The 18,259-nt window shown below is 38.8% G+C and overlaps 1 protein-coding gene across 1 annotated transcript in view; it reads left to right on the top strand.

The window, feature by feature from the left end:
* The first annotated feature begins 3,250 nt into the window (after positions 1-3,250).
* Positions 3,251-18,259, top strand: part of LOC124156127 — a 51,830-nt gene continuing 36,821 nt past the window's right edge. The window contains exons 1-7 of the mRNA XM_046530466.1: positions 3,251-3,491; positions 3,564-3,670; positions 3,810-3,972; positions 5,917-6,231; positions 11,778-12,058; positions 13,199-13,451; positions 13,540-13,700. Coding sequence (XP_046386422.1) covers positions 3,419-3,491; positions 3,564-3,670; positions 3,810-3,972; positions 5,917-6,231; positions 11,778-12,058; positions 13,199-13,451; positions 13,540-13,700 — 1,353 coding nt within the window. The 5' untranslated portion in view covers positions 3,251-3,418. The remainder of the gene's footprint in view (positions 3,492-3,563; positions 3,671-3,809; positions 3,973-5,916; positions 6,232-11,777; positions 12,059-13,198; positions 13,452-13,539; positions 13,701-18,259) is intronic.

Raw genomic sequence — 18,259 nt, forward strand, 5'->3', positions numbered from 1 at the left:
TTTTCACCAAAAATAACTTTGTAGTTCTCTACACATTTAATACGCAGCATATAGGGACCTACCACGTAATAAACGTAAGTTAGTAAGCGACTACTTTTTACCTTGCAAAAATCAAAATTTTCTTGTCCTAATGGGTGTTACGTCGGCATAACAACATTTTAACTCAATATTTGTACAATTGGTGAAGACTTTCACAGAGAAAATAGTGTGAAGAATTTTCTCCAGAAGATTCAATTCAATACAGACAATGGTCAGGCAGAAATTGCGAGAAGAAGATAAAGTAAAAAATACACGTTTCTGACGGAAATTTAAGGAAAATGTTTTTTATAGCTTTTGTTATAATTTTTATCGAAAAACTATTAGCACTAATGAATGCAGCACCTCTTCCTACATTAGAACGCAATTTTTAATCAGTGCATAACGCAACATTAATTTTCGTGCTGTTATTGACAACACCGCGCTCCTGGCCTTATGGAGATTAACATGGGAAACGATTCTCCATAAGAGCCCATACTGTCAACTAAATGTGGAACGCTCCCTATCCCCTTCTTTCTCCCTCCACCCAAGGTTTCGGTGGAAGGTGTGAGAGAGTGAAATGGAGCGGTTATGTTTCATTTGTGTTAAATGCGAATGTTCTAGGTTTAGTTCACTGAGAATCATAAAATGGAGTGACCTAGTGTTCCCCTAAAACCCCACACCATTGTCTGGTGATTTCTCCTCCTCCCCCCTCAGTTCGACAGATATATATATATATATAAGGCGACGGACGTTCCCGAAATGGGGCAGTTCTTAGTGTGCTTCGCACGACCACACTGGTAACCTGTTTTCCATCTTCTCCTTTACTAACACTGGAAAGGTTACACTGGTGCCTTTGGACTTGTGCCATTTACCCCATTAGTAAGTTTAAACTCACTATCATAACCACGCTGAAGAGGTGGACTGGGAACTCATCGGCAGCTGGTCCATTACTTGAGTACCTATATAAGAAAATACCCTGGGTGAAAGTTGAGGATCGTCGAAAGGCGGCTCTTCTCTACGCTTCTTTCGGTTCGGCTGATTGCCATCGCTGCAAAAACTCAAGCGAGATTCCAGTGTGATCATCACGGACTGAGCAGCGAAACAGTACGGGCAGACGACTACGGCTATTCCAGAAAGAGGGTGTATCAACGACCTGAAAAGCAGCCAGGCTGCTGACGTGCCGTCATCCAAAGGAAACGAGAGGAACCGCATCGAAGGAGAAGGCCAGAGGTTAGCCAGAATTGAGGCACTTGGAATTGGAGTCCTACGACGTCCACCGGGTCACGTAAAGTTAATCCGACCACAGTCCCAAATTTTTAATGCAATAAACCTCATCATTAAGTGTCAGTCGTGGCGTCCCGCAGATAGTATAGTAATCTCAGTGACTCGTTCTGTTTTTTACTCTATTTCAAACTGTAAACAAGTGTAATTCAAAATGTACAGGGGATGGACTATGTTACCTCTCACACGTGGCTACCTTGAGCGCTCATGTTTATATTCACTGAGCTTAACTTACCTTTCGATTGTTGAGTTCACTACATACTAGACTTGAATCGAATAGCTTTGGGAATGGACGTAGACTAGCCGATCTCTTTGACCTCTTGTTAGTGGAAGAGGCTCAAGGGACTCTAGCGAGCGTGCAAGCGAGAGAAGAAAGGGGGGGGAGTGACTGCGGGCGTCTGATAGAGAAAAGCATTGCATTTATCAACGTTTTCATTTCCAGTGGCGCAGCGAGAGGGGTTTTGGGGGATAAACCCCCCCCCCCCCCAGAGCTCAGAGAAATTTTTGTATTTAATCCATTTTACTTATTTGGATCAGTATTACTCATAGAATAGTGTTAGAATTTACCAAATATCCCTCAGAAAGCCGTAAAACTCGCCATTTTGAACCATTTTTCTTCAATTTTTTCTGGAGGAGGGCCCCCGCAACTCCTGCTTACCCTGGTGGGTATGCAATACCCCCACACCCGTAAGTATTAGTTGCGCCTAAAACCCTCCCTAGCCTTAATTCCTAGCTGCGCCCCTGTTCATTTTGAAACTTAACTTTTTGGATTAAGATTAGTAAATGTGATCGCATTTTCAGGCTTCAACATTAAAAATTGAATTTAAGACAAAAATGTCTTCATTAATTGCCACCATATTTACAACACCACTTTCCATGAATTTAATGACTACGGCGCCGCATTAGATTCCAGCAAGACGCGTTAAACCTGCGATGCTAGTGGCAACGGATGAATTCTTTTTATCACTGACTCTATAAAATAGCCCTAAAAAATAGGTCCCTCTCCAAATGAAACTATAACCTCCCCCACTATTCCACCCCAAGAAAATTTTCTGACCCAAAACCCACCAAAATAGACGAAATATCCACTAGAAAGAAACGTCTTAACTTCAGAAAGCCGTAATTCCTCAAAATCTTACCTGGATCGTCACAGATAGGCAGTAAAGAAATTTGGGTTTTGTGAAGAACAATCGTGGGTGCACCCACGATCAATACCATGGTATTTTAAGAAATCTTTGTGTTAGATTTGATGGAAATATACGTACCTAGTTAGTATGGTGCCATGAGAAGTTAAAAGTACATGGTTTACGTAAAGCGCCGTTAGTGCTGCGTGGCCCTGTATAAAGATAACTCTAATTCCATTCCAAGGAAATCGATTTTAGTGGTCTTCTAATTCAGTTGGTACGCTCGCTCCTATGAAACTTAACCCCATCATGACCGTCTTCATCTTCAATTTCTCCAATTTCACTCACCGTATGTTGTCACATTCTATGTCTGTACCCAATATCTCACCACTCATATGAGGGCTATCTCCGCATTAAATGTTTTCTGTAGCAATTATATTACTTTTATGCGATTATTTAGAGGCAAACAAAGGCATTTGAATGTTCTGATCCCGAAGCATAGGTATGTGCTTGGAATCAGTAGATAACTTAGTGAGTAATAATTCTGAAGCAATGTAAGAATCATTCTTAAATTCTTCTTCTTTTCCATAACGCATTGTAGCTTCTGGAAGGCTGGTGGAGCTCTACTCTCACATCTTATTAATAATTCCTGTTATTACTGAAAAATATTATTATCCTACTGGTTCCAAACTATTTATTTTCTATAAACGACGTTTTATCAGGACTGAGATGCAAGTCGCGTTCGACAATGTTTTGAATATATTGGGGATATTGGGCATCCTTCTTCCTTGTTTATTTACATTATTTATTTCGTCTCCATGCGGCGTTTTTGCTGATGTATTCTCGGGCCGTACGCCGATAAATGCAATCCAGTTTAAATAACCTTTCTTATTCAGTTGACGCCTTCAAATCACCTTTACACTCGGTCACGAGCGCTCCAACCAACATTGAGCTTTAAATTTGAAAGCTTATGCGTGCCGATAAATATTTGGATAATGGTGATGTTGAATGCGCACTTCATTCTGCTTGTGTTTTCAACGTCGCAAATACTAATATCAAAAGTGAATGGTAAGTGAATACATTTACTTGTTCTTTAAATACATTATGTGAATTATGATTAAATCGTACTGCATCCTGTAGGCGTGTATTTCAACAGCAAGCGCTGCAAACTAACCATTTCCGGATACGAATACGCTGGTACACTTGGAAGAAGTGCATCTGGGTTTAAATGTAAATCCTGGGCCAAGGTATTCATCTAAAATTACGTAACTTACTTTTTAATCAGGCGGTGAGGTACTTAATAGTATCATCGTATCTAAGTTTAATGCATTCCAGTCGAAAACACCGAGTAAATATTACTTCTAATTGGAATATAAATTTTTACAGGCAGCAGAGAAGATTGCAGATGAAAAATTTATTGATGGATCCAGAAAGTTGGCTCATTCATTTTGCCGAAATCCAAATAATGACCCTCGTGGACCATGGTGCTACACGTCAAATGGAGATGGGAAAGTTGACTACTGCGACATTCCCCTCTGCCATATCACAGGTAAAACGTATTTTATTTTCTCCAATGGTATAACCATAAATATAGTAATATAAACTCTAAGGGTATAACTTGGAATTTGAAGGTTCTTTATACAAATCTGGTATTAATATGTTTTGTGGTATTCCCAGCTTTCGAGAGTAAACATGGGCAATGCATTTATGATTTTTTTCTGCCGAATCGTGTCAACTGAAAAAAATATTTCCGATTAATGAGTTTAATAAAAAGTTGCTCTTTCTATTACACAGTAACTGAAATGAGCCACTTAACTCTGTCTTTGTGTCTCCAAAATTCAGAAACATTATCTCATCTCATCTCAATTTTAACTCAGCTAAGGCAAATACAATATTTTTATTTTCCTGGATGGAGATATTCCAGCGATGATACTTAGGATCCGTGAAATATTGGCATGGCGTTTCTGCCATGAACTCTAATACTCACCATCACCCTTGGGTAAAACTCTGAGCAGAGAGTTGGGGAATAGCTTTGTACGTTTTAATTTTTTGGCGTTATCCCAAGTCTACGGCATCGTTAGCGAAGTCTAGGAAAGAAAGTTTGGAATCTGTACCAAAATAAGCGCGACTATGCCTCTAAACATTAGGTGCTCCACAACACCTCAACCAACTGCTGTATCCATCTGATCCACGTCAAACAAGGAGGCAGTCTTTTGCAAATATTTTGATAAGTCTTAGAATAGCCTTATCACACGCTAGGTGACTGTTTGAAGCAATATGTATTAATTTCGCCATCCATCAAGAATATATAAGCATTATTTAATGCAAAATTTGTAATCTAATCTGTCAAGTATGTGGAGTTCCTACATCCCCGTCATTCATCAGGAAGAGTAATTCACTCGCAGCTGGGAAAATAAGGCTGATTGTAGGATTAGTAATATGTTATTATTTCAACAGTTATCCATGATAATATGAAGATAATTTTTTTTTCTACGGTAAAAATCAAATAATCAACCTCAATTTCCTTTTTTTATTTCATCGGGTATCGCTAGTTCCAGAGCTGGTACTTCGTAATCATAAAAAAACATGACTTCCTAAGGTAGCGAATGATTATGCTATTCTATTAGCTCAATGATCCTCGATATCTTCGATATATTCAGTGAAACAAAGGGTGGCGCTCAGTGAGCCATTTGAATTTTTCCAATGTCTGGCAAAACTAAATTTTCGAGGTACAAAAATGGAATTAATGTAATAAATTACTCAAAATCACAGTGAAAGCGTATAAAGGTGACCTCCGTTACAAATAACGGCCTCGATAAAACTCATAAAATTTTTGAAGGAGGGTTGAGTCCGTGTTTGATGGGTTTATTCGTTAGGTTTGGGGAAGGGGGAGTGAGCCGTTGAGCAAGGAGGATGGGTAGGCTTGAGCTACATAGAAATATCGGAAGGTATCACGATATATAGCATAGTTATTGGGACTCCGATAATGAGTTTTGGTAATCGATAGTAAAAGGTCAGTTTGATGAAAATCGAGACATATCTACCGCCATCAAATTATCATTACCAATATCAAAATACTGATCCCAATTTCATGATTTATGATCCGATCAGTATCCGATACCATGATATATCATCCGATTAATTCAGGTTTATATCGTAATATTTTGTCGAGGGGTGATTTTTCGTCGGATGATTAAACAAAATTTTACCATGATTCATATTGTCCCGATATTAGTTATCGTAATCTGCAATTATCGTTCCTCCCTTAAATTCATCCCATGACATTTATATTTAAGTGTATGCAAATTATCGTATACACTAAAGGAATATCGTAGGAAGCCCTCGTGCATTTTTTACTTAATAAGTCCTAACTAGGGCACTACATGCTTTTTTATTTCATTTTCCTCATATCAGTGCCCCCCCCCTCAAGAACGTCCCTTCCTGGACTTATGAACCCGAGCCGTGCAAAATTTCACTTACACCTTTATTTCAGATTGCAAAGTAACCATCGCAGGATCTGAATATGGTGGTGCGCTGTCAAAATCAGTATCCGGGCTGGAATGTCACCCATGGAAACTTGAAAACTCAGGGGAGGGGCAAGGTGAAACGTTCAGTGAAGTAAACTTTCCTGGTGGTAGCTTGGGCCCTGAAGGACGTAGTTGCAGGAATCCTAATGGAAATGTTGGTGGGCCATGGTGTTGGGTCAAGCCTAGCGCTGAAGCACTCGAAAATGAGGAAGGCTTTGCTGACAAGGAGGACTCCAACCTCGTCGCCGAGCTCTGCGATGTGCCTTTCTGTGACGAGCCAGGTAAGCTTTCGCGGAATCACGGCCTCCGAAAGTTAGACTTTGGAAGAGGCGGATTCAGCATCAAATTTTTGGGTGGGGGGTCATGATCCGGTTCCTCGGAAATATCCCCCGGGAGAGAGGGGGGTTCTTCAGTGTAAATGTTTTGTAGGGAGTGCTACGCTCAACGATAAATGTAACTCAAACTTCTCTCATGTTTTGGGACTCGTAGCCATGAATTTGCACGTACACTCCCTTTATCAGGGTACAAAAACTATTAAACTAATAAATATTTTTTTTTACTTTGATAAAATTTGGGGGGGCAATGACCCCTGTGATCCCCCTAAATCCGTCCCTGGTATTAAAGACGGGTATTTCGTTAATTTTGATAGTTTAGGGATCAAAAAATTTGCCCGTGGCTGAATGGTGGGAGAGATTCATCTCATTGGGAGAGGGACTTATTTTTTTAAGGCTAGTTTCAAGAGTCAGTAATAAACAGAATTTATCCTTTTAGAACAGCATTACGAGTATAACGCGCCTTGCTGGACTCTGATACGTCGCCGTGGTCATTAAATTTATGTAGAGTGGTTTGTTGTATATATGATGGCAAAAAATAAAACATCAATCTCAACAAAAATGTTAATCTATAGGTCTGCAAATACGATCATTCTTGCAATTAGTAACTTTTAGAAAAAAATCTAAGGTTCTACATGAAAACGTTTATCATCATCAAGTCAACAATCCTAAGATTGGTTTGATGCAGCTCTTCATTCCTCTTTCATATCCACTAGCTTTTTCATAGTGACGTATTTCTTCCCTTTCACATCCTTTATAACCTCTCCTATGTAATTCATTCGAGGCCGTCCCTTGCCCTTCTTTCCTTCCACCTGTCTTTCTACTATTGTTTTCATCAGGCCATCGTGCCTCATTACGTGGCCAACTAAGTTGTACTCTTTTCTCATTGCGTTGAAAATTTTGATACTTTCAAAATTTATCAGAATCATTTTGCACGCTCCTGAAATCAATTCAAATTATCCTTTAGCAGTGGCCTAACTAGAAATATGCTTTGGTAGGATGAATACATTTTACATCATTAATCATTTAGGCACTTAAAATTTAACTTTAAGCAAATGCTGTTATTATAAGCAAAAAATAAGACCAAATTTTTAAAATATTTATTTTGTCTAAGGCTTTGGGGGAACTATCCCCTCATCCCCCCCCCCCCCATAGTTACGCCACTGTCGTTTAGAATACTGGAAAGCGCGGATAGTATATGACCAACATTTAAATTAAACCTTTAAAAAAATTAAGAAAGATCTGAGACAGAAGGCAGAAAAAAATCACCATGTCTATCGCCGACAGTTCTTCTATTCAAAACGAATAGAAGAAAATGCTCAAACCATCAGAAACGAAAACACCTTCATTCTATGGCTTCCCAAAAATAGGGTGGTTTTCTATTTTTTTATTGCCTAAATCGAAAGATTATTACTCTTGGAGTACGTATTTCACGCTTATAGATTTTTAAATGACGACATTTATTTTTCGCGATTAAGTGAAATCGAAAATTTTCAAGCTTGCGAAAACGCGACGGCTAAGTATGAATGCTGGGAAAAGTCCGTGTGACGTCATTCTGGTTCCATCTGCCGCAGTGTGAGGCCACCTTGGTGCGAGGCTATGAGCGCCGCTACGATGCAGGCTGCTAGCAGGTAGCGCTTGGCTTAAATAAGGATTATTAACACCCTATCAAACGAAGGAAACTTTCTGACCATAGGCAGTTTTAATAGGTGATTACTAAGAAATGGTTCCCTGAGCTCTGTGCCTCATGCGTGCATTGGTAATCTCATACGATGTAAAACTCCTATCTACTCGTATAGGAACTAGGTCCCTGTGACGTCACGTGGAGTGGCATCGCATGGGCGCCAATCTGCCCTTTTTCAAATGCGGTTAAAATTGACCATTGCCATTCGTCTAAACTGGGATTTCTAAAACTAAATAATTTGTATATTATGAATAAACTAATGGTGGGTAACGAATCGCAACCAATGCCTTTCGTTTTCTTTGATGAAGAGAACTACCCGATTATCAAGCCTGGTATTCCATCGTAATCCACCGCAAGTTGAATTGGTTCCCCTAGTTATAAACCATGGTAAAATTAATTCAAGAACTTTTTGGTTTCTATTCTTCGAGAAAAAAGTTCTAAACAATTAATTACCACATAATTGCCAAATAATAATCATCGTCATATTTTCGTTGCTCATGAATTTCTTCCCCCTTTTGAAAAAAGTGCCATTATTGGATTTATCATTACAAAAATTCACTTTAAAATCAAGATATCAATGGGAATAAGTAATATTGATAAAAATAATTATACAGCATTTTGAGCGGAGAAATATGTATGCAAATGAACGTAGTAAATAAATGGGATCGCTCATATCCCCATTATCAAAATTTACGGGGAAACATGCATCATATATCAGATAAGAGGTATTACACATTAGTTATCTTATACCAACAATTAGGTTGAGACACATTGCTCATGGGGGGATCAAGTCTAAAACTTTTTCTTGTTGAATTTCCCTCACTTTTGCCTTCGGCGCTCGTACGGGCGTATGGGCTCACACTACCTAGTTTTATCCTGTGTCCCCAGCGGGCGTAGTTGTATGGCATTTATCGTTTATATCTTTATATCGCGCATTTGACTATGCGACTATGCTTCCGTTAAATCCACTTCATTTCCGCTCAATTTTTTTCGTCACATTTGGCCGCTTCAACGTTGTCATTGAGGAATATCATGGCGTATTATGATCAAAGCCACCTAGGATGACTCGTGATTCAACGACTTCATAACGCGTCAACTTTGACTGCAGTTCGGCGCAGCAGCAGACCGTGATTACTCAGGGTAGTGGCCAGGTCAAGCGTTCATCAAACAAACTTTCCAGGGGGTAGCTTTGACCCTGAAGGGAGTTATTGCTGGAATACAAATGCCAATGTTGGTGGGCCATGGTGTTGGGTCAAACCAAGCGCTTGAAACATTGGAAAATGAGGAAGACTTCGCTGACAAGGAAGACATTGGCCTCATCGCCGAGCTTTGCAATGTGCCTCTCTGTGAGTAGCCCGTTTGCGGAATTACGGCTTCCTTAAATTAGACTTTGGACGGGTATTTCGTATGTTTTGGATCAGATGATTTGCTGACCGAATTGGTGGGTGATGGCCACAAATCCATCTCCGTTGATGTACCCCTTTTCTTTTGTCGTTTACGTGTCATGCGACCCCATGAGTCTGTCTGTGAAAACTTCTGAATGAGGTGTGGAGGATGCAGAGGGTTTGGATGGAGCAAGTAATGAGTGGGAAGTGAGGGTTAAAAACAGAGTTAGAGGAATTTTGGTAAGTTAGGGGGGAAGGAAGAGAACAGAATTTTTAGATGGATTGAAATGGGGTGGGCCGTATTCTGAATTGAAGAGGGAAAAGTTGGAAGGGTAGATGGGCTGGGCCGGTTGGCAAAATGCACTATGTAAACCAACCTCGAGCAGCAGGGGCGCAGCTAGGAATTAAGGCTGGGGGGAGAGGGGGTATAGGTGCAACTAATACCTGGCTGTATTGGGGTATGGAATACCCACCAGGATAAGTGGTAGGTGCGAGATTAATAAATCTGCTGAATTTTAAGATAAATGGTTCAAAATGGTGAGTTTTACGGCTTTCTGAGGGATATTATATTAATCCTTACACAATTCTGTTAGTAATATCAATCCAATTAAGAATAATGGATTAAATTTCTCAGAGCTCTGGGGGGGGGGAGCGTTTATCCCCCAAATTCCCCCCCTCACTGTGCCACTGATGAGTGGTAGATTTCTATTTGATAGGGGTTTGCGAGTTGTATTTTTTGATATCGTCGAGTTCTGACAACTCGCGAGCATTGAGTCGAGTCATATCGAGTTGTAAGAACTTAGGTAATGTCTGGAGCAAATGCATGTAATATCATAATGCACGTACTAACATTGTTGGGTCCTTTCCCCCACCCCCTAACGGCTCCTTTGGCGAGTGTCTCCATCCTCGGGGTTTCCCAGGTGCAGCCTATCTGGCCGGCCCCCTTCTCCCGTGGTCCCAGCCTAGGAGACTTCACTCCCACCCTTTTGGAGTGAGGAGTCCCTGGCAATGCCATTACTCGAGGGTCAGTAACCGTTTCTCATCCGGGCCCTTGCCTTCCTTGTGGGTATCACATTTGGTTTTTCCCAATGAGCGTTTGTCGCAATCCGGACTCAGGGTTTTGCCGTGCTCTTTGTTGAAAGCCACTCGTGAAAGAAATCCGCATTTGATTACCTTTTATTAACATAACTTGGGGCGGACGTTTATTGGTCAAACACGGGCCAGATTGCGCTCACAAGCATATTCTAATTTTCCAATCCACTAGTGTATTTTTACTTCTGACCACTTGGCCTGATATGTAAGGAAAAAGATGAGGAGGATCATTTACGGTAATTGTGTCAGAATTGGGAGATAAATGAAAATTAAAACTTGATCAGTTTTAATGAGACATTTGAAAGGAATTAACCTCTAGAACTTTGTCAACAGTGCAATTTAATAGTATGTTCTTACAAGAGTTTCATGATAGTGCTTCCTGTCAGTAGATTTCTGAATCTACTGGTCTCAACAGCTCTGTAACCAGAACTCCTTGATGTGGCTCAAAATTTGTTACAGTACTTGAAGCACTCAAATCAAGTTCCAGCTACTCAAATAGACTTGCATTTTCAAGCACTCATACTCCCAACTATGTGATGATATTTAGAGTATAGTATGGTTGAACTTACCAGGTCAGAAATTATCCTAACATACCCTTCTTGCTGTATGTTCCAACCATGTGGTATATTCCCTCTTTCATACAGATACTTGTCTCCAGATTCAGATATTCCTTTCACGTGTTCTTTTAACATCCCCCTATTCTTACCCCTAATTTTTGGTGCAGACTGTCCTCTTCCAATAACCAGACAGTGATATCATCTTGACGTACAGAACCCTACCAATGTGTGTCAGCAGAGCATGGTACCACCAAAGGACCATCCACCTTTCAGGGGGATTTAAGGGTACACCCAAAGGGGTGGGTGGTACCACTGCAAGAAGGGGTATTTTTCCATGCACGCTTTTTAATATCACCTTCTTAGAGTTAAAATTATACCTAATATCTGATGAAATTTTTGTAAAAATCTGTATCTGAAATTTTGGATTTTTTTAAATTTGTCAAATTTACCTGGGGGACCACGAGCTTTCTGGGCTGATCCACAAGATACCAAAAGCCTGATAATACAGGAAAATAAATTCAGGAACTGTGAGATTCTCCATTAAAATGTTTTTCATTGAGATATTCACATATTGTGGCTTGAGAAGTTCATGCTGCAGTTCACTTGCTTAAAAAAGAGCTGATTTCCTTTCTGGAAAAGCATAAAATTTTGATGGCGTGAAAGCAAAGTGTTTAATTTTATTTGTATACTGATAGCCAAAATACATAATGATGCTGCATGTGTATCGTACGTATAATTATGAATCAGTCTATTTCATTTTTTATTTTAATATTCCAGGTTGTTTGGTGTTTGTTTCTGGACCAAGACAATTTTCCCGCTTTTTGTCCATAACAAAATTAACAAAGAACTTGACATTCTCATTTAAACCCATGCTTATGGATTCATGGAAACCAAAAAAGACTGGCCATTTTGCTAGTCTGTTCTTGTCCATCTTTTCATCTCCATATAGTTCAGGATTTGAAGTTAAGCTACCACTCTATGGGTATGGCCTAATGGAATTGAAGTACATAAAATCTGGAGAAATACGTGAAGGGACTCACTTAACAATGGGAGCTGAGGTAAGTTACCCTCCCACCTTAATCTGGATCATGTTCACTTCTCATAGTTTTAATTTTTGATTGGTAATCAGGTACACTTTTAGCATTCATTTTTTCTTATGTTTACTTAGTGAATAGTATCATAAAATTAGTGATATAGGGCAGGCCCTGTAATGAGTTGAACCATAAGCCTCCAACCATTTTGGTGTCATACTGGCAATTGTGCACAGAATCAAATAACTTAATAATAGAATTGTTTAAAATCAATAGGAAAATTAATGGCTTGATGTGGGTGGTATCATTGATCTTAATAAATTTTCAAAGAAAATATCCATAGCATTGTTAATCCTAGGGCCAGAACTAGGAGTTTTTTCAAGGTGGCAAATGTCAGTTTGCCGTCACCCCTCTTCTGATCCCCCTTTGCTCCCTCCCTCCCCATACCTCCACCAATAAAATATAATATATCCGTAAGTTATTATTTATTATCATTATAGCAAAAATTGTTACAAGTCAACCATAAAGTCAGGTGGTAATGTAAAATCAGAAAGTATATAAAGACAAGAATATAAAAGGGATGGAGTAGTTGAAATTACACATCGTATGATTGCTATTAAGAAGTTTTATACATAAAATTATTTAATAATTGTTACAATACAAACAATTGTTACATAATTTAATTATAAAAATTAAATAACTACTTTTAATACTCTATTCAAATTTTGCATCCCCCTGAAGTCTGCCGCCTGGGGTATGTGCCCCCTCGTGCCCCAACCTAGTTCTGTGCTTGGTTCATTAAAATAATCTTTCAAATATACGGTCAGTGGCGCAGCCAAAGGGGGATACAGGGGGTCTGGACCCCCCTTTCCAAAATATAAAAACTCAATACTTTTTTTCCATAAAAGAAAACAAAATATTGAAATATCATGAATTTACAAAATATTTCTTTAGCAAGTTTTTCCGATTATAAAAAGTGCTGAAATTATTTTAAAACCTAATACTTGGTACCCCGTTTTTCAAATATTTTCCCCCTGGTTTTGGACCCTCCCCAAACAAAATTTCTGGCTACGTCCCTATATACGATGCTCAATTTTTTAAGTTGAAAAAAATGAAATTGATTATTCTGATTGCTGACATTCATATTCAACATATATTCATGGGCAGGAAAATGGTGGTAACTACTACATCATGGATAAAATAACTGGTTGGAACGGTTACCAAATAGCATGGAGTGATGGAAACCTTGCTGTTTATAAGCTTAAACTAAATAATGGAAATGTTATGCAGTCAGATCTTCACCTCCTGTATGATCCTAAAGAATCAGAATCTTCACCAGAGGTACAAGAGGATTTAAATAATCTTGGTTTCATTAGCCTCTCAGGAGATCCATCACTTTGGAGTACAAATTGTGATGAATGTATGCTTAGCTTGTGATGAATATAGCTTTGATAATGTTTCATATTTACTTTTTGTGTAATTAGCTACTTATTAAGGATTTATTTCAGCCCATTGTCCAGTGCACACAATCATTGAATCAAGAAGGTCTCAGTGGAAACGACTACGATTGGATGCAACAGGCACTCATTTGAAATTTAATGCCCGGGGTTTTGGATCAGTTGGCATTGAATTTTCCCCCTCTCCTATTGGAACTGGTCCAACGATTAAGGTGTGTATACCTATATGATTCATGACTCAAAGTGCAAAAAGAAATGTTAAATTTTTTTAGCACTATCAACCCTTAGAATTTGAAATTCAGAGAAAGGGTTACATGCACATGTTTATGGGTGAGAGTGCAAGGAATATGACACGTAGATTTATTTCAAGAACTCCAAAGTTATGCGGTATTGAAAGCATTGCTAGCAAGAAATGTAAGGCTCAAGATAAAAGTATGTGGTGGCAAACTTCAGATTATAGGGTTCAACTATTTAGGCAGCTCACTAGAGGAAATTAGACAGCATTAAGGGCATCAGGGAGATAATTACATCAGCAAAGTAGATGCTCATGAATAGGAGAGAGATGTTAAGAGGGTAATTATGCCAGAGTTTTAAGAAAGAGCCAAGGAAGATTCTAATGGCAAATTTTGTACTCCATGGTGCAGGAACTTGGTTGCTGAAGAAAGTTGAAAGGAGGGTAAAACGAATGCATAAGTGCTGGACGTGGTGGGTGAGGAGAGGAAACTTTAACCCTTTTGTACCGAATGCCAGGTGGAGCCAATAGGCATTTTCAGATGCAGAAACCCTAGTGTAGGGTATAACTGTCATGGAGTTTTCAGCACAAATGACCGTGAAAATAACTTTAAAAAAATACAACCTAAATTACATACAACTTATATTATATGCATCTTATACAACTTATATTAGATATTTACATACTCATACAACTTATATTTTTCCTTATATCATTCAGCAAAAAATATAAATTATTTTTATGCAAGTGTAAATTCTTGAAAATCTTAAGCAATATTTATTTAAAAAAAACACTAAAAATGCAATGAGTTGACCATGGACTGCTTTTAAGAAAGGGTTGGAGTCTCGAGTCAACTGGCAGGGATAATGGCCAGTAGGCCGGCCCTTATTTTTCAGAATTGCGAAAAGTTATGTTTTCCTGGTCTCAAAATGATCCAAATGGTGTTAATATTCATGTGTTAAAATTTGGTTACTTTAAAATAACGGCAACCCGTGCCCCAAGGGCCCTAAGTACTAAAGACCCTCAATTGAGTTTATTGGGGCCAAAAAAGAGCTATTTCTATGTAAAACGTAAAAGTAAAGTCCTTTAGACCGATTTTCTGTTTGTTTTAATCTATCTCTAAGCGTTTTGGAGATATCGTCCGTCGTAATGCGATCCCCCCCTAGGGCGCCACCCCGCACCGCGGCACCGCTGAGGTATGTCCCGCACCACTTACTAGAGACTTCCCCTCAACCCCCTCCCCTCCCTCGGCAAAGAGTTTGCTCCTGATGACAAGATTTACATGCTAGTGGTACAGTATTGAATAGGTTGTTCCTCTTGTGTCATGATTAATGTTGTTAAAGCCTATAATGTCAATTTTAACCCTTCAACGCCGTCCTATGTACTGGGTACCGACCCCTTAAACCTTGATTTTTGCCGCCATACGGCCGCAAACCATTCCAGCAGGCTTTGTTCCAAAGTGCTTTTTATGTACAAAATATTATAAGCATGTGTTACAAATGTGTCTATGAATAATAAAGGAATGAAGGGAATGAGCAGGGCTTCCAGGGCTCCAACAGTAGATAGAAATATTCAAGGAAGAAGAAACGAGGCAGTCAGTTCACGGATGTAGATCACTGTGGATAGATAGAGATAGTTCTTGTGTATAGTGTGCAAAGGATAGGAAGTGCTAAGTTTTTTAGGATGTAAGGAGAAAAGTGGTGAAATAAATACTTTATCATGAACGTGACGTTCATTTTAAGAATTGACCAACAAGGAAAGGCATGTAATCAAGACTAAATTCAGGCATTGAACTGGTTGGAAAAGAAGGTGAAGAAATACTCGGCTCAAATTTACCGACAGTGAGAGAAGTACTGTGTGTTTTCTCTATCACCTAATGGGTTCGAAATTTGTAAGACTTAGTGCGAGAAAAACCGTGAGAAATGCGTCTCATCTATATATACAAAAGAAAATCGAAAATCGTGTTAGTTAGAACACTTATAACTCGAGAACGGCTGCACCGATTTTAGTGACATTAGGCTCTTTGGATTCGTCTCAGCCCCGGATAACATATAGGACATTAAAAAAATAGGAAAAGTTCACAAAAAAAATTCAACTTTATCTTAGAGATATGTTTTAAGGAGTTGATTGTTAAGACGGTCAAAAAAATAAGATTTTTTTTCGTTTTTACTAATGTATTAACTGATCTTTTTAACAATATTAAAAAAAATTTAATGTTCAAACATATAAAAAATATTGAAGTAATATTAAAATAGTATTAAAATAATTGAATTAGAGGTAAGCTCAGCTCGAATTGAGTTGTCAACAAACACATAACTACCGTGTGTGTAAACAAATCTCCAAGCAATTGTTGATTATCATTAATGTCCGTGTACTCTGCATGAATTCAAATCTTTTAACTTTGTAATAAACGAAGACGAAGTCACCAACTATCTATCTGAATATTTAAAGTCCTTGGACGCACCTGGCTTACCACGGCACGATTTACAGCTAAAGGTAGGCTGTGTTCATGATCTCTCGAAACCTAAACCAACCAAAACTATCCAACGGAACGTGTTTGGTTATTAAAAAAACTGATAATGAAAGTGATTCACGCCACTATACTCAAAGGAAAATTCAAAGATGAGGAAGTTCTCAATCCGAAGATTCCACGATCCCAACTTATATGCCCTTTTGAGCTTAAACGTATTCAATTTCCAATTCGTGTTGCATTCGTGATAACGATTAACAAATCGCATCGTCAGTCTTTCAGTTTTTGTGATGTTTGTTCTCATGTGTCAGTGAAAACCCATGATTTTCTCATGGTAAATAATATGTGGTATGTTTACGAGTCTGTAAACCATCCGCTGTATTTCTTCCTTCGCTTGAAGGGCGCAGCTAGGAATTAAGGATAGGCGCAGCTAATACTGGCGGGTCTGTTGGGTATAGAAAACTCGCCAAGGTAAGCGAGAGGTGTGGCGGCCCTCCCCAGACATTTTTTAGGATAAAAGGTTCAAAATGGTAGGTTTTGCGGCTGTGTGAACAGTTAAATATTTTGTGACTCATCCGTCCCCCTAATATTAATAACGAAATGTTTTATAAAAAGATTCTCTGAGCTTTTCGGGGGGTTTTTACCCCCAAAAACCCCCCTCGCTGCGTCCCTGCTTCGCTTTGCTATTTTTATTTAGCTTCATTCGCTTTATCTTGCGCCTGATAACAAAACAAAAACTGTTGTTTATCAGAAGGCGCTTGACGCAAGACATTAAACCCGAACGTGTAGGGCACACCGTGGTGCGTTTACGCATGCAGCACGTTTACGCAGTGCATTTTTTCCAAACAGAGATACTATAACTGCCGCGCCTAAAGTCATTTGATACGAATGCTGCTTCATAGGGGCTTTTCTTACCCTATTTTGAGCATCGGTCAAGCGTCGGTCTAGCGTTGCGTTAACCTGCCCCACGAACGAGCCAAGTTTACGCTACGGACTTAGACCTAAAAACATTTTTTTATGGTTAATAACACAAATAGCCAACAACTGAATGCGTATAATTTTCATTTCATCAATATTTTCTCATTTAATTTATAATAAATCAAATATGATTAAAATGATACAGCCGCTCTTTATTTCTAAATGGTGCAACTAAGCTATAAGTTCATTGAATGTTAGGCGGTACGAAGTTTGCCGGGTCAGCTAGTACATAGTATAAAACTAGAATTCCTGTTGTTACGGAAAATAAGGCAATTGAAAAGTCAGAAAAATGACACAAAGAATGGATGAACGTGCAACGGCATAAAGAGAGCGCGAACTACAGTGGATATGAAGAGAATCTTTCGTAACAAAACTTGATGATTTAATTGACATTGCAAGGAGCGGTACCATTGCATTTTTGACACGCGAGGAGGAAAGTGCAGTTAATCTCTCGGATAAATGTGCTTGGGCTGAAGAAATAAAGTTCTTACGCAAATAAAGAGGAGAACAAAATGCAGTTATTGGTTGAATAGATTTCAATATATTCAAGAAGAAATGAAAAGATGTGGTTCTCCGCTCCTTTTGTTGCATTAGCTCCCATCAGTGACCCACAGTTCCTACAAAGACTTGTTAATTACGAAAGTGTTAACTTGGACATAGCGAAAGCAGCACATAAGAGGTTTTCAAACCACTAGTGGTACATGAGTGAGGAGTTGGTAGGCCTGTCATTCTTTGACGGATCCATTTCTAGGTGTGAAAAAAATGTGATACGCCGTATGTGGCTTGTGTAGGAAAATATGATCCACCGAAGAGGGTATTCTATAAACATAAAGGTATGACTAAGGTATCTATACCAAATTTTGTCACCACTAATTCGAGAAAGCTATTTAATGTATTGTAAATATGTGTTGCATTCTTTGATGTGAACATGCGAGAATGTGATGAACATACAAGAACGATTTGCAAATTATTTGGGGTCATTAAGTGGGAAATGATTGTGCAGCGAGAGGAGTGAAACTAATTCAAGATTTTTAGGCAGTGACGTTGAAGGAAGAGAGATTTCAAAATTTATTTCTAACAATAAGTGTGAC

Source organism: Ischnura elegans, chromosome 3, assembly GCF_921293095.1.
Source record: "Ischnura elegans chromosome 3, ioIscEleg1.1, whole genome shotgun sequence".
In the NCBI taxonomy this organism is placed as follows: Eukaryota; Metazoa; Arthropoda; class Insecta; order Odonata; family Coenagrionidae; genus Ischnura; species Ischnura elegans.